At 44.5% G+C, this 16,361-nt stretch overlaps 1 protein-coding gene across 3 annotated transcripts; it reads left to right on the forward strand.

The window, feature by feature from the left end:
• Positions 1-1,443: 1,443 nt before the first annotated feature.
• On the forward strand, positions 1,444-16,061 carry ZNF558 (zinc finger protein 558). Of its 3 annotated transcripts, XM_011954925.1 has the most exons (7): positions 1,444-1,575; positions 2,846-2,941; positions 3,477-3,565; positions 4,204-4,330; positions 12,220-12,315; positions 13,119-13,201; positions 13,700-16,061. In XM_011954925.1, the coding sequence occupies exons 2-7, from the start codon at positions 2,911-2,913 to the stop codon at positions 14,480-14,482; spliced, it is 1,209 nt and encodes a 402-aa protein (XP_011810315.1). In that variant the 5' UTR covers positions 1,444-1,575; positions 2,846-2,910; the 3' UTR covers positions 14,483-16,061. The 3 variants fall into 3 exon arrangements, with proteins under 3 accessions (XP_011810315.1, XP_011810314.1, XP_011810316.1); XM_011954924.1 differs by lacking the exon at positions 1,444-1,575 and having other exon boundaries at positions 2,668-2,941; XM_011954926.1 differs by lacking the exon at positions 1,444-1,575 and having other exon boundaries at positions 2,911-2,941; positions 3,498-3,565.
• Positions 16,062-16,361: the final 300 nt, after the last annotated feature.

Raw genomic sequence — 16,361 nt, forward strand, 5'->3', positions numbered from 1 at the left:
CCTGGCCAACATGGTGAAACCCCGTCTCTACTAAAATTACGAAAATTAGCTGGGTGTGGTGGCCCACGCCTGTAGTCCCGGCTGCTTAGGAGGCCGAGGCAGGAGAATTGCTTAAACCTGGGAGGCGAAAGTTGCAGTGAGCCAAGATCACGCCACAGCACTCCAGAGCGTCAGAGTGAGACTCCTCAAAAAACAAAAACAAAACAGGGAAAGAGGTGTGACCAAGACCGAGAGAGAGGCAGAACCAGGTGAGGCCTCACTTCAGACTCTGTTCTCAGGCCAGTGGGAATACACTGAAGAGTTGTGGGCCGGAAGGTGATGCAATTTGCATGTAGTGTAAGCATGTAGATAACAAGGACTTTAGGATTCAGAAAGAAGACGTTTAAGAGGCAAAAGAGAAGGTGTTCGGAGGTAGTTTAGGAATCAGATGATTGTGGCCTAAGCCTGGGTAATGGTCCTGGAGTAGGAAGGACATAGAAAGAAGAGACCTGGGAATTTAGAGCTGAGAAAATGTGATGCTGCTCGCTTTCCTCCATGCATTGGTCAGAGGGCTCAGAGTGCTCACTGTGCCCCAGCTCTTGTCTGTGCAAACCTGCAGGCAGCCTCCTTAACCCAGGGCCATGTGCGCACCCTCACTCTGCCACTCACAGGGCCTCGCCTCTCCATCCTCAAGGAAGTCAGGCCTGTGCTTGTCTAGGCGCTGTCCAGCATGGTAGCTACTAGCTACATGGAGCTATTTCAGTTAAACCAGTGAGAATGAAACACAATTGAAAATTCATTTTCGGGCTGGGCGTGGTGGCTCACGCCTGTAGTCCTGGCACTTTGGGAGGCGGGTGGATCACCTGAGGTCAGGAGGTTGAGACCAGCATGGCCAATATGGTGAAACCCCGACTATTAAAACTACAAAAATTAGCGGAGGAGAGAGCTTCGAGCACAGACAGCTACTCAAAAGCAGGAGGGTAGACCCCAGGCCAGAACTGCCCAGCAGGCCCTACGGAGAAGGCAGGCCGCTTCTTGTCTGCAATGGGAGGAGGCAGGAGAGCGGGGCACAGGTTACAGTGCTGGCAGCAACACAGGAAAGTAGATTCCTTCTCGTGATCATTACCCTGAGAAGCAGGATTGGGATTATCTGCTGAAAATGAGATGATTTGTCGTCTCTCGCTGCCTAACAAATGATCTCAAACCTTAGTCACTTGAAAAAACGACCGTGTATCATCTCTCACTGCTTTTGTGTTTCTGGAATTCAGGAGCGGCTTGGCTGGAAGGCTCTGGCTGGAAACTTGCAGAAGGCTGTCAGCTGGGTTCACATCATCCGAAGGCTCAACCGGTACTGGGGGCCACTCCATGGCCTGTGAGTCAGAGCTGGCTGTCAGTGGGAGGCCTCAGTTCCTCTCCACATAGGCCTCTACACAGGGCCACTTGAGCATCTTCCCAGCATGGCAACTGGCGTCCCCTAGAGCAGCATCCAGGAGACCAAGGCAGAAGCAGCTTCAGTGCCTTCTAGGACCTGGCCCTGGAAGTCAACCCTGTACCCATCCCCGCTGTCTCCTCAGCCATATTCTGCTGGTCACATAGGTCAGCCCCCATTCCGTGTATGTGTCGGGCCTACCCAGGGTGTGAGCACCGGGAGGCTGGGATCGTCAAGGGCTCATTGGGAAGCGGTTACCACAGAGGGGACAGGGAAGAAGGTGTGAGGTTGAAAGAGAGGAGAGGAGGTTTGACGAGTGGGAAGCCACGCTGACCTGTGGGATCGCCCTGCAGGCTGAGTGTTCTTTTCACGTTGGTGACCGTGTTACTCCAGAGTGGCAGCGTCACAGCCCTTGCACAGGGTGGTCTGCCCGAATGTGCCCTGGAGCAGGTGGATGTTTGAAGTCACGTCTGGCCGGAGTTCTGCTGGGCTGGCATGACGGTGTGGGGTGGGGAGGAGGAAATCAGCTGAAATGAGGGACAGTGACATCCAGGCTGGGTGAGGATGAAATCAAGAGAGGAAGTGGCTGAGGCAGGAGTGGGGGTGACCAAGGCAGAGCATGAGTAGGGGAGGGGCTGAGTGCGGCAGGAGGGGGGTGACTGAGGCCGAGCACAGGCAGGAGGGGGGTGACCAAGGGCAGGAGAGGGGGTAACGGAGGCAGAGCATGGGCAGGAGGGGGGTGACCAAGGCAGGATCGGGGTGACTGAGGCAGGAGAGGGGCTGACCGAGGCAGGAGGTGGGTGACTGAGGTAGGAGGAGGTGACTGAGGCCTGTGTGTTGTCAGAGGACATGCGGTGACAGAAAAAATTAGTGAACACGGTGGAAGTTGAGGAGGGAGGTGGGTTCAGAGAGGGGAGTTTCTGAACGTTGTTCTGGGTGATGGGACAGTGCCCGGTGCTGATCAAGGCTGAGGGGGCTTGTGGAAACGTGTGGCTGATGAGGAGAGAAGGGTCAAAGGGCCCTGGAGCTGAGGAACTCCTGAGACTCTGGGGGTCTCTGACGTCCTCCAGGAGCTGGGACTGGAGGTGGGAGGAGCGATGGAGGTGCCAGAGTCCCCAGGGAAGGAGGAAGTAGCCGGGAATGCGTTTGTGGATGGGAAGAGCGTGCCGTGAGACTGTGTGAAGCTGAGGTTCTCAAAGTGGGTGGGTCAGGGAGGTACCGGTCATTGTGTTGGGGACAGAGGAAGGCAAGTTTTCCATCAGGTGGCCCTGAATGATTGCCGGCTCAGCAAAATAAAGGCCCAGTGTGGAAGCCAGAACTTGCATTTGAAGGAGGATGGGAAGGATGGGCTGAGGAGGGCCCATCAGCAATAGCCCGAGAGGGAGGAGGCCATGGAGACTTAGAGCGTTCCCGTTTCTTCCAGAGCTCTGTCCTGAGAGCGCTGCGGAATAAGGGAGGAGCGTCCTGCTTCCCGGCTGCCCTGTTGCTGCTGGAGTCACAGGATGGCGGCCGTCGTCCTGCCCCCGACTGCTGGTGAGTCGTGGGGTCCTGGCATTTCTCAGAGTCCAGGCTTGAAAGGCTCTGACCCACAGCATGGGACCGGAGGGGGTTGGGCAGAGCAGGTGAGGCAGGAGTGGAGCCCCAGGGCCCAGAGGTCCTCGGTGTCTGATCCGGCAACTCTTGGGATTTGGGACTTAGGTGTTTGGGTGTTTGTGGATGTTGCCTCTGTGGTGAACGTGCTGGAACTTTTGAATTCTCCCTTTAGTTCTTTCTGTGAACCTGATAAAAACACAGTGACACCCTTGGAACTTCGGTTTCCTCATCTGGGAAGTGGGAATAATCCCTTCCCCAAGTGCAGTCCGACCTTGAGCCCTGTTTTTGGTTGGTGAGACAGAGCTGTGTTCGGGTATCTTAGGAGAGCTGTGGGTAGGTGTTTGCGTGGAGTGTAGGTCGGTGCTCTGTGGGTGCCTCATCCATGTGGGTGTGGGAGGTGAATATGGTCGATCATGGGCAGATCTGTGGGTGTTAGACAAGCCTGAATCCCTGGGACTCATTTCTCCTCCTCCAGCTCCATCTTCCCCGTTCCCAGCCTCTCAGCAAAAAGGACACACAGAGGGTGGAGAGCTGGTTGATGAGCTCCTGACAAGCTGGCTACGGGTGAGTCGGATGCTCCTTTTCCCAAATCATTACTCCTTTGACTAGAAGGTTAGACTCGATACCTTCCAGCAGCCTGGAGCCTCATGGCCAAACCAGGTCCTCAGGCATCCCAGGATTTGCAGGCATCTGATGGAGGGTGAGGGCTGCCCAGAAAATGTCCATGTGTGTCAACATTTACTGCAGGTTCAGAGCTTCCCTCCAGGGTCCCTAAGTACATCACGTGCTCCTGAGAGTTTTAAGGGAAAGCCAAGTAAAGACATGACAATGTTCTAAGCCCAAGCGATTAATGAAGGCCATACGGAAATCATTCATTCACTTACCAAGTATTTCTCTGATTTCTGCCGTGTCATGGGCCCGTGCTCCCCTGGAGACTGAGGGAACTGAGATCACAGGAGCGCCCAGTCTGAGAGAAAAGACGGCTGCTCTGTGGTACTGGGCACTGGACACTGGGCCTGGGAGTGGCCTAAGGAGACAAGCGTTGAGGGCTGAGCTCAGAAGCCAGGGAGGGGAGCTCGGAACCCCACCCCACATCTCGTGCTCAGGTTTCCCTAGCCCTGGCTCTGTTCTGCTGGGCCCTATTCCTGTGCATGTTGGTGGGGGTGGTCCTTGGCTAAGCTGTGATGTTTGCAATGCTTTAGGGCTTGGTGACCTTCGAGGATGTGGCCGTGGAGTTCACCCAGGAGGAGTGGGCATTGCTGGACCCTACCCAAAGGACACTGTACAGGGACGTGATGCTGGAGAACTGCAGGAACCTGGCCTCGCTGGGTAAGCCTGACATCATTCCTGCATTTATTTAATGACTCCGGTGGCAAGACTTGCCGGCTTTTCTTATTTTTTTTATTGTGGTAAAATCCATATAACACAAAATTCACCATTTTAACCATTCGAAGATGTCCAGTCCAGTGATTTTTAATATATTCGTAGTATTGTGCAACCATCAACACTATCTAATATCACAACATTTTCATCACCCTCAAAGAAACCTCGTCCCTGTGAAGCAGCCAATCCCTACCCACTGCTGCTGGTAACCACTCATGTGGTTTCTGTCTTTAGGAATTTGCCTATCCAGAACATATCATATAAATGGAATTATAAAATACATTACCTTTTGTGTCTGACTTCTTTCATGTAGCACAATGTTTTAAAAGCTTAGCTATGGGCCGGGCGCGGTGGCTCACACCTGTAATCCCAGCACTTTGGGAGGCCGAGGCGGGCAGATCACGAGGTCAGGAGTTCGAGACCAGCCTGACCAACACGGTGAAACCCCGTCTCTACTAAAAATACAAAAATTAGCTGGACATGGTGGTGCACTCCTGGAATCCCAGCTAGTCAGGAGGCTGAGGCAGGAGAATTGCTTGAACCAGGAGGCAGAGGCTGCAGTGAGCCGAGATCGCGTCATTGCGCTGCAGCCTGGGCAACAGAGCACGACTGTGTCTCAAAAAAAAAAAAAAAGCTTAGCTATGTTGTATGTTGTCCCAGTGCTTCATTCCTTATGACCGAATAATATTGCATTGAATGGACATACCACATTTTGTCCAATCCATTTTTCTATTAATAAACATTTCAGTTGTTTCCACTTTTTTACTATCAGGAATAATGCTATAATACTATGAATTTTTGTGTACAAGCTTTTGTTTAAATGCCCACTTCGCATTTTCTTGGGTATATACTAGGAGTGGAAGGCTAGGTCTGTGTTTAGGTTCTTGAGGAACTGCCAGACTTTTCCACAGCAGCTGCACCATTGCACGTTCCCACCAATGCGTGAGGGTTCCAGCTTCTCCACATCTTTCCAGCACTTGCCTTTTTGATTATAGTTGTACCAGTAGGTGTGAAGTGCTATCTCGTTGTGTTTTGATTTGCATTTTTCTAATGACAAATGACATGAGCATCTTTTCGTGTACTTGCTGAGTATTTTTCTTTGGAAAAACGTCTATTCAAGTCCTTTGCGCATTTTTGTTATTGTCGTTTGTTTGTTTGTTTGTTTGCTTGTTTTGACACAGAGTCTCCCTCTGTCACCCAGGCTAGAGTGCAATGGTGCAGCACGATCTCAGCTTACTACAACCTCTGCCCTCCAGGTTCAAGTGATTCTCATTCCTCAGCCTCCCAAGTAGCTGGAATTACAGGCATGTGCCACCATGCCTGGCTAAATTTTTTTGTATTTTTTATAGACAGGATTTCACTGTGTTGATCAGGCTGGTCTCAAACTCCTGGCCTCAAGTGATCTGCCTGCCTTGGCCTCCCAAAGTGCTGGGATTACAGGTGTGAACTACCGCTCCCAACCCTCTGCCCATGTTTTATTTGGGTTGTTTATTTTTGTTGTCGGATTTTAAAAGTTCATTTTATATTCCAGGTACCAAATCCTTATTCAAAATACAATGCGTAAATGATTTCTCTATTATTTGGGTATCTTTTCATTTTCTTGATAGTGTCCTTTGATGCACAAAAGTTTTAATTGTGAACAGGCACGGTGGCTCATGCCTGTAATCCCAGCACTTTGGGAGGCCGAGACAGACGGATCACCTGAGGTCAGGAGTTCAAGACCAGCCTGGCCAACTTGGTGAAGCCCCATCTCTACTAAAAATGCAAAAATTAGCCGGGCATGGTGGCAGATGCCTGTAATCCCAGCTACTCAGGAGGCTGAGGCAGGAGAATCGCTTGAACCTGGGAGGCAGAGGTTGTAGTGAGCTGAGATCCACTGTGCTCCAGCCTGGGCAACAGAGCGAGACTCCATCTCAAAAAACAAAAAAAGTTTTAGTTGTGATGGAGTCCGTTGTATCTAGTTTTTGTTTTTTGCTTGTGCTCTTGGTGTGATACCTAAGAAACCATTGGTCAACTCAAGGTCATGAAGATTTACCTGTTTTCTTCTAAGAATATTCTGGCCTTAACTCTTCCACTTAGCTGTTTGATAGATTTTGAGTGAATTTTGCATATGATGTGGAGAAAGGGCCAGCTTCATTCTTTACGTGTGTATATCCAGTTGTCTCACCACCTTTATAGAAGATATTGTTCTTTCCCCATCAAATGACCTTGGCATCCTTATTGAAAATTCTGTGGCCATACACACTGGAGTTTATTTACACACTCTCAGTTCTGTTCCATTGGTCTATATATCTCAAACTCCTGACCGTGATCCGCCTGCCTGGGCCTCCCAAAGTGCTGAGATTACAGGTGTGAGCCACCGCTCCTGGCTTCGTTGGTCTGTATATCCATCCTTGGGTCAGTACCACACTGCTTTGATGATTGTTACATTGTAGTAAGTTTTGACAACAGGAAATGTAAATCTTTCTACTTTGTTCTTCTTATTCAACACCTGTCTGTTCAAGATCCCTTGCAACACCATGAATTTTCAGATCAGTTTGTGCATTTCTGAAAGGAAAAAGAACTATGAGAATTTTGATAATGATTGTTTTACTTCTGTAGATAATTTTGGGTAGTGTTGTCACCTTAACCATATTAAGACTTCCAATACATAACCTTACTATCTTTTTTGAGACGGAGTCTCACTCTGTCACCAGGCTGGAGTGCAGTGGCACAATCTCAGCTCACTGCAACCTCCGCCACCCAGGCTCAAGTGATTCTCCTGCCTCAGCCTCCCAAGTAGCTGGGACTACAGGTGCGCACCACCACGCCCAGCTAATTTTTGTATTTTTGGTAGAGACAGAGTTCCACCATGTTGGCCAGGATGGTCTCAATCTCTTGACATTGTGATCCACCCACCTCTACCTCTCAAAGTGCTGGGATTACAGGCGTGAGCCATCATGCCCAGCCCTGTTACTCATTTTTAATTTCATTCCATTGTGGTTAAGGAAGATACTTTGTAGGAATTCATTGTTTTTAAATTTAGTGAGACTTTTTTTATAGCCTAACATATCATCTATCCTGGAGAATGTTCCATGTGCATTTGAGATGAATATGCATTCTCTTGTTGGGTGATGTGTTCTTTATATATCTGTTAGGTCTAGTTAGTTTACTGTTTAAGCCCTCTGTTTCCTTTTTATCTTCTAATATGTTGTTCTACCCATTATTGAAAGTGGAGTATTGAAGTCTCCAACGATTATTATAGAACTTTCTATATCTTCCATTATGCCAGTTTTTACTTCATACATTTTGGAGTTCTTATTAGGCACATATGTGTTTATAATTGTTACATTTTCTCCATAAATTGATGATTTATACATCTATAATATCTTTCTCTATGTTTTATAACAATTTTTATTGAATGAAATCGTTTTCCATTCTTTCGCTATCAACCATATTTGTGTCTTTGAATGTAAAGTAAGTCTCTTATAGACAGTATGTATAGATGCTCCACAACTTTGATGAGGTTATGTCCCAGTAAAGCCATTGTAAGTTAAAAATACTCTAAGTCAAAAATGCAAAACAATGAAAAAAGAAAAACTAAAAGTCAAAAATGCATTTAATTCACCTAACCCACTGAACACCATCAGTTAGGCTAGCCTACATATGCTCAGAACACTTACGTTAGCCTGCAGTTGGACAAAATCATCTAACATAACAGGGTATTTTAAATACAGTATTGAATAGCTCAACAATTATAAATTATGTATTGAATATGGTACTGAAAGTGAAACATAGAATGGTTGTAGGGTACTTGAAGTGTGGTTTCTCCTGAATGCATATGACCTTTGCACCATCATAAAGTTAAAAAATCATACCATTGTAAGCTGGGAACCATCTGTAATTGTGTTATTTTTTAAATCCATTCTGCCAAAATCCACCTTGCAATGATGTAATTGCTGATAAGGAAGGAGCTACTTCTGCCTATTTACTATTTGCTATAGATAGCTATTTACTTTTTTCTATGTGTCATATCATTTTTGTTCCTCAGTTCTTTCATTGTTGTTTTGTGTTAGATATTTTCTAGCGGGCCATTTTGATTCCCTTCTCATTTGTTTTTATCCTTTTTAGTTATTTTCTTAGTGGTTGCCCTGAGAATTTTAATAAGCACTTTAATTTACAACAATCTAGTTTAATAGCAACTTAGTTTCAATAGTATATAAAAACTTTGTTTCACTGTAGCTGTTTTGTTTAGTAATTTTGTCACAAATTACATCTGTATGCATTATGTGCCCATTAATGTAGACGTATGATCATTTATGCTTTTGTCTTTAAATTATGTAGTAATAAAAGAGAAGTTACAAACCAAAAACACATTGTCCGTGACTTTGATGTTCACGTCTGTATTTACCTTTACCAGTGTTCTTCACTTCTCTCTGTGGATTCAAGTTACTATTATCTTTTCATTTTGTCCTGAAGTCACCCTCAATCATTTTTTGTAAGGTAGATGTAATCGTGACAAACACTCAGTCTTTGTCTCTGGGAAGGTCTTCATTTCTTTGTTTCTGAAGGGGAGTTTTGCCAGACATAGAATTCTTGGTTGCCATTTTTTCTCAGCACTTTGAATATACCACTCCAGTGCTTGGTGGTTTCCATGGTTTCTATTGAGAAATTGGCTCTTAATCTTACCGAGGATCCTGTGTAACATGATAGGTCACCTCCCTCTTGCTGTTTTTAGGATGCTGCCTTTGTCTTTCAACAGTTTGATTAATATGTGTTTGATGCCGGGTGCAATGGCTCATGCCTGTAATCCCAACACTTTGTGAGGCTGAGGCAGGAAGAGCCCTTGAGGCCAGGAATATGAGACCAGCCTGGGCGACGTAAAGAGACCCTGTCTCTACAAAATATTTAAAAATTAGACAGATGTGCTGGTGCACACCTGTGGTCCCAGCTTCTTGGAAGGCTGAGGTGGAAGGATTGCTTGACTCCAGATCAAGGCTTCTGTGAGCCATAATCACACCACTGTACTCTAGCCTGGGTGACGGAATAAGACCCTGGCTCAGAAAGTGTGTGTGTGGGGGGGGGGGGGGTGTGTTTCAGTATGAATCTCTATTTTTTCAAATTTATTGTACTTGAGTTTCTTGAGCTTCTTGGATTTGTACATTTATGCCTTTCATCACATTTTAGGAAGTTTCTAGCCGTTATTTCTTCAACCTTCTCACCCCTTTCTTTCTCTTCACATCTCTGTCTTCTCCACATCATATATATGTTTGATGGTATCCCAAGGTCTCAGGCTCTGTTCATCTTTTTTTTAAATTCTCTCTCTCTCTCTTTCTCTCTATCTCTCTGTATCTTTGAGACAGGTTCTCACTCACTCTGTCAAGCTGGAATGCAGCAGAGTGATTGTGGCTTACTGCAGCCTTGACCTCCTGGGCTCAAGTAATCCTCCCATCTCAGCCTCCCAAACAGGGAGGCATGACTATAGACGTGTATCACCATGCCCAGCTAATTTTTTTATTTCTTGTAGAGTCAGGATCTCACTATATTTCCCAGGCTGGTCTTCAGCTCCTGGATGCAAGCAGTCCTCCTGCCTTGGCATCCCAAAATGCTGGGATTACAGACACGAGCCACTGCGCCTGGCCTCTCTCTTTTTTGTGCTCCTCAGACTAGATAATATCGGTTGCCCTATCTTCATGGTCACCAATTTTATCTTCTGCTTGCTCAGATATGTTCTGAATGTTTCATTTCAGCTATTGTACTTTTCAACTCAAATTTTTTTATTTGCCTTCCTAAAGTTTCTCTTTATGTTTTCCATTTTTTTGTATTTTTTTCATATGCCATAGTTGGACCTATTTTGCTGTTTTTCATTTGATGAAAATTTATACTCATAGTTTCCTTTAGTACATATTTCTTGTACATCTTTTAGCAGATTTAAAATGGTTGACTTATTTTACTTGTCTAGTGAAGTCCAGTATTTGAATTTCTGAAGGGACAATTTCTGCCAGCTTCATTTGTCTTGTAATGGGCCCAATGTTTGTTTCCTTGCTTGCCTCATAATTATTTTGTTGAAACTACACATTTGGAATGTTGTAATACAGCAATTTGGGAATGAGACTTTTCCTCATCTCCAGAGTTTGTTTTGCTTGTTGTTGTTGATATCTATAGAACATACGACAGTTCTAAAGTTCTGAAATAGAACTATGGTATATTCTAAAGTTCTAGAATATTATATATTGTAAACTCTTGTTAGGATATACAGTAGTTCTGTTTCAGAACTAACTTTGTAATGTCTGCATCGATCCTGTGTGGCCACTGATAGCATAATGGTCATATAGTGATTTGACGGCCTGGAACAAAAAAGGAAAAAACTTCCAGTCTCTTTACATGGGCTCTGCGTGTACATAGGGACATGCCTTTAATACTTAGGTAGGCAGTTAACTCTGCCTTGACCTTCATTTCTGGCTTGTGCAGAGCCTGAAGGTCACCAAAAGGTGAGGTTTTTGCACCTTCTAAGTATTTTCTGGGCATGCTCCCAGCCCTGAGTATGTGCTTGGAATTACAGGTTCTTAAGAATATGAGGAAGATTTTCAAAGTCCTACTCCCCAAACATCTTTTTCCCCATTTTTCCTTTCAGGTTTTTTGGTTAGTCTTTTGTTTGCTTCTACTGTCTTCTCTTGCCTCAGGCAGTACTGACTAATACATTTGCCTTCACATGTGTCAATCACATGTGTTCCAGGTAACCAGCTCAGTCCCTGAAAGAATTTGGAGTTAGATAAATAAAGGCAACCCTTTGAGCCAGTCCTTCAGGGAACCACCAGCTAGGTCAAGAAAAGCAACCACAGAGTAAAGTCTGTTCTGCTCCCTGCAAGTACTAGGAATCCAGACTGTTGTCTTCAAGGCTGTAGACAAAGCAGGGGGAAAGAGGTCCATTTCAAGTATCATAAAGCTCTCTTACCCAGATTCAGCTGGGTTTTCTGAGAAGGCATGCTCCTGATGGCTGTGGACTTTGGATACATTTCCACAATTCCAATAAAGTTGATTCTGACCGCTTTTGCCAGTTTCCTCACTGTTTTTGTGGAGGGATGAACGTCTGGAACGCCCTCCTCCACCACTGTCCCCGTCATCACTTCTGTCAAGTTTTCTTAAGCACCCTGTGTTCCCAGGTCTGTGCAGGGGCCTGGGAGTACAGTGATGAATGGGGCCATATGGTCCCACCCTCGTGGGCTGTCTCTAATTCCTGCCTTATGAACTGGAGATCCATTTCTTGTCCTGACTTTATATTCTTCATGGTTAAAAGTGTCGGGGCCTCCGAAGTGTGCATTTGAACTCAGGCATGCGCTTCTGGAGCTGCTTATGCCCTGTCACCCTGAATATCTAGTTGAATATGCTTGCATTTTTGTTCCCTGTGAGAGTTACCCTATACACTAGAATTAAGGTGTAATTGGCAGGGTGCAGTGGCTCACACCTGTAATCCCAGCACTTTGGGAGGTCAACGTGGGTGGATCACAAGGTCAGGAGATCGAGACCCGCCTGGCCAACATGGTGAAACCCCATCTCTACTAAAAATACAAAAATTAGCCAGGCGTGGTGGTGTGCGTCTGTAGTTCCAGCTACCCAGGAGGCTGAGGCAGGAGAATCGCTTGAACCTGGGAGGCAGAGGTTGCGGTGGGCTGAGATCATGCTGCTGCAGAGAGCAAGACTCCGTCTCAAAAAAAAAGAGAAAAAAAAAAGTCATTATTTATTTCACCATTCCTAAAGTCACACTTTTCCATCTTCAGAAATGTTGGCGTTCGTTTCATGGAGTTGATTGTCCCCAGCACCGTTCCCTATATCATGTGTATGTTTTCCATAAATAGGGTTTCGTGTTAATAAACCCAGTCTGATATCCCAATTGGAACAAGACAAGAAGGTGATGACAGAAGAAAGAGGAATTCTACCAAGCACCTGTCCAGGTGAGCACCAGGCAGATATGAGCCCTTGTGAGGAATAGCTCTGGCCAGTGACTTGGGGGTTGGGAGTATTACATTAGTTAATGTCAATCAGGGAACTTTGTAAAATGCCCTGTTCCTGCCAAAGATGCACAAGAACATTTGGTGTGAGCTTCCTCATGTCCTTTCTTTTCTCTATGACTCTCTCATCATCATCTCATACTTCGCTTCGGGCTCAGGGAAGAAACAAAGATGCAACTCTTGAAAATGTCCATCAAGTTCCTTCCCACTTTGCATTCCTGATCACTCCTCCTTTCGTCAATCTGTGATCAATCTCAATTTGTCTAGAATCCTTTTTTAAAATTAATACTTGGCCGGGCGCAGTGGCTCAAGCCTGTAATCCCAGCACTTTGGGAGGCCGAGACGGCGGATCATGAGGTCAGGAGATGGAGACCATCCTGGCTAACCCGGTAAAACCCCGTCTCTACTAAAAAATACAAAAAACTAGCCGGGCGAGGTGACGGGCGCCTGTAGTCCCAGCTACTCGGGAGGCTGAGGCAGGAGAATGGCGTAAACCTGGGAGGAGGAGCTTGCGGTGAGCTGAGATCCGGCCACTGCACTCCAGCCTGGGCGACAGAGCGAGACTCCGTCTCAAAAAAAAATAATAAAAAATAAAATAAAATTAATACCTAAAATTTTCATAACCAGATCCTCTTTGTTGCAACCATCCTCAAAAACCTTGATCCCTCAGAATCTGCCTTTACTCATGTGTGCACTTTTCCATTTATTTTCTCCATCAACCTAAATTTCTTTTCATTTTGTTTCAGATTTGGAGACTCTACTTAAAGCCAAATGGTTAACTCCTAAGAAGCATGTTTTCAGAAAAGAACAGTCTAAAGGTGTAAAAACGGTAAGACTAACGTGGGTGATTTCTGGTTCTCTACAGTAGGAGAATGCCCTAAGTTTAGAAAGGGCACAAAATAACCAGGAGAGGCGTTAAAGGAAAGTGTCATTTATAATTGAGAATGCTGTGTCCCTGGAGAGACACTGTGAAAATTGTAAATATTTAGAGAAGTGTGAGTTAGCTTCAAACTTATTTCTTCACTGAGAGTTCCCACAAGTAAATATTTCCTATCTGTGGCTCCGATATTGACTGTTGGGAACAAAAGTTCATCCAGAAGTTACCAGAAAATGTTTTGTGAATCTGATAAGGACTTGTGGCAAAGCATCTATGTTTTTTAACTTTCTTAGCGCTAAAACTGGACAGAAACCATATACAACCACTGAAAGTAGCCAAAATATTGATTATAATAATGTAACAGAATTCCTGGGAGAAAAAATTCCTATGAGAACATTAAGTATTTCAAGTATTATAAATTATAGTTATCATTCGTCCCTTAATCCACAGGAAAGAAGTCATCGTGGAGTGAAACTCAATGAATGTAATCAGTGTTTTAAAGTCTTCAGCACAAAATCTAACCTAACTCAGCACAAGAGAATTCATACTGGAGAAAAACCCTATGACTGTAATCAGTGTGGGAAGTCCTTCAGTAGCAGATCTTACCTTACTATTCATAAGAGAATCCACAATGGGGAGAAACCCTATGAATGCAATCACTGTGGGAAAGCATTTAGTGATCCCTCATCCCTTAGACTGCATGTGAGAATTCACACCGGAGAAAAACCCTACGAATGTAACCAGTGTTTTCACGTCTTCCGCACCAGTTGTAACCTCAAAAGCCACAAGAGGATTCACACGGGGGAGAATCACCATGAATGTAATCAGTGTGGAAAAGCTTTCAGCACAAGGTCCTCCCTCACTGGGCACAATAGCATTCATACAGGGGAGAAACCTTACGAATGTCACGATTGTGGGAAAACCTTCAGGAAGAGTTCCTATCTGACACAGCACGTAAGAACTCATACTGGAGAAAAACCCTATGAATGTAATGAGTGTGGGAAATCCTTCAGCAGTAGCTTTTCTCTTACTGTGCACAAGAGAATACATACCGGAGAGAAACCCTATGAGTGCAGTGACTGTGGAAAAGCCTTTAATAATCTCTCAGCTGTGAAGAAACACTTAAGAACTCACACTGGAGAAAAACCCTACGAATGTAATCATTGTGGGAAATCCTTCACAAGTAACTCCTACCTTTCTGTACACAAGAGAATACATAATAGGTGGATATGAATTAACTGCGGGAACTTCTGGGGGAAAGCACTCATTGATCTTCCCTAAGATAGTTTGAGAGAGCTCACACTGGATGTATAAGTTATTTGTTGCAGCGTAACAAATGATCCCCCAAAACTTTGTGGCCACAAACACCAAGCATTTATTATCTCACAATTTCTACAGGTCAGGAATTCAGGAACAGCTTATCTCTGTAGTTACATGGCAAGATCTCTCATGCCCTTACTTACAGTCAAGATGTCAGCCAAAGCTGTGGCCATCTAACATCTTTACTGATGAACAGTCCACTTCCAAGATGACTCATTCACATGCCTGGAAAGTTGGTGTTGGTTGTTGTCAGGGGACGTTCAGTCATTACCATGCAGGCCTCTCCACGTAGGCCTCTTTACAAGGCCGAGTTCCTTTATGATTTGGCAATAAGTTCTCCCAAAGGTTAGTGATCCGAGAGACGACCAGTACAGAGGCCAAAATGACTTTTATGACCTATTCTCAGGAGGACTGCTAAGCTTTCACTTATTTCCTATTGTGTTGGCTCACAACACAGCAATCCTGATACAATGTGAGAGACTACAGAAGGAAACAGATCACTCAGAAACATCTGGGAAACTTGCCATGGAATTAATGAAGTAAAGCCCTCAGCACATCATCCTTTTAATCTAATCAATATGAAATAGCATTCAGTAACTCCTATTAATTCACTCTGAAGAGAAACCTTTTGAGGATAATCTGTGGTAAAGCCCTCAGCTCAAACTCTCCCCCTCATGGGCCCAGAAGGTTATGTACCGAGAGAATCCTGAAGAATGGAACAGCTGTAGGAAAGCCTTCAGTGCTATCAGCAGGGATTCATGTGACAGCTCACACTAAGGGAGAAAACCTGTGAAGGTCATCAGAATGCAGAAGCCTTCAGGGACAGTCATCCCTTAAGACACACATTGGAAATCACACAATGGAACAACACTCAGAAATGCAGAATATCCTACAGCAAAAGTGTTCACATTTCTGAGCAAACTGTAGTGTGGTATTCTGCAGTGACTATGGGAAAGTCTTGAACGTTCTCTCAGTTTTTAAGGGACTTGTGGATTAATTCTAGAGTGAATACCCTATTGAACATCATCAATATTGGAGAGCTTTCCGGTTTTCCACATTTGTTAGGAAACTTGTGAACGTTCACACTGCAGAGAAACTTGCAAATATAAAGAAAAAGAGAAAGCCTTCAGTGATGCCTCTGTGTTATGGAAAATATGGAATTTCTCCCTGGATGCAAAACCTATGAGTATATTAATATTGGAATATTTTTCAGTGATTCTTCTCTTTCTTGTATATGAGAGAACTTACATGGAGAAACCCCTAGGAATGTAATCAGTGTTAGGATGCCTCAGCCTCAACTCTTCACTGAATGGCCACAATTTTCACTGGGAACAAAAATATAATAACTGTTTTGAGTGTGGGATTTCTGATATCAGCGTCTCATCTATAGATTGGACCGCTAGCTCATTAACTTTTTAGTCTTTTTTCTTTTAATATAAATGTGTATAGCTGTTCCCTAAAATAAAAATTAACTTATATTTCATAATTTTAATGCAATATATTTTTTATTATTTGCTTGTTGAAGACATATTGCATATTCAAAAAGTTATTTCCAAATACCTTCTGAGTGATTCGGTTTATCATAATGGAAATTAGTATTTGTAATACACGTTTTTCTAATTTAATGGTATTTTTGTCAGAGTACATGAGCTTTATGATACTGATTATTTTCTGTCTTGATATGCCAAATATGTTGGCTTCTTTCCCAGTGTCCATTCTCCTCCATTTATTTGCTTAAAGAAAGAAACATATTCAAGTTGTCAGTGAATGGTATCGAATGTTCTCAATCTTA

The sequence above is a fragment of the Colobus angolensis genome, unplaced genomic scaffold (assembly GCF_000951035.1).
Source record: "Colobus angolensis palliatus isolate OR3802 unplaced genomic scaffold, Cang.pa_1.0 Scaffold39, whole genome shotgun sequence".
NCBI classification, from domain to species: domain Eukaryota; kingdom Metazoa; phylum Chordata; class Mammalia; order Primates; family Cercopithecidae; genus Colobus; species Colobus angolensis.

Coding starts and splice junctions, on each gene's coding strand:
- ZNF558 (XM_011954925.1), top strand. CDS start 2,911: ATGGCGGCCGTCGTCCTGCCCCCGACTGCTG. Junction 2,942..3,476: donor CGTCCTGCCCCCGACTGCTG/GTGAGTCGTGGG, acceptor CTCCTCCTCCAG/CTCCATCTTCCCCGTTCCCA. Junction 13,202..13,699: donor AGTCTAAAGGTGTAAAAACG/GTAAGACTAACG, acceptor CTTAATCCACAG/GAAAGAAGTCATCGTGGAGT.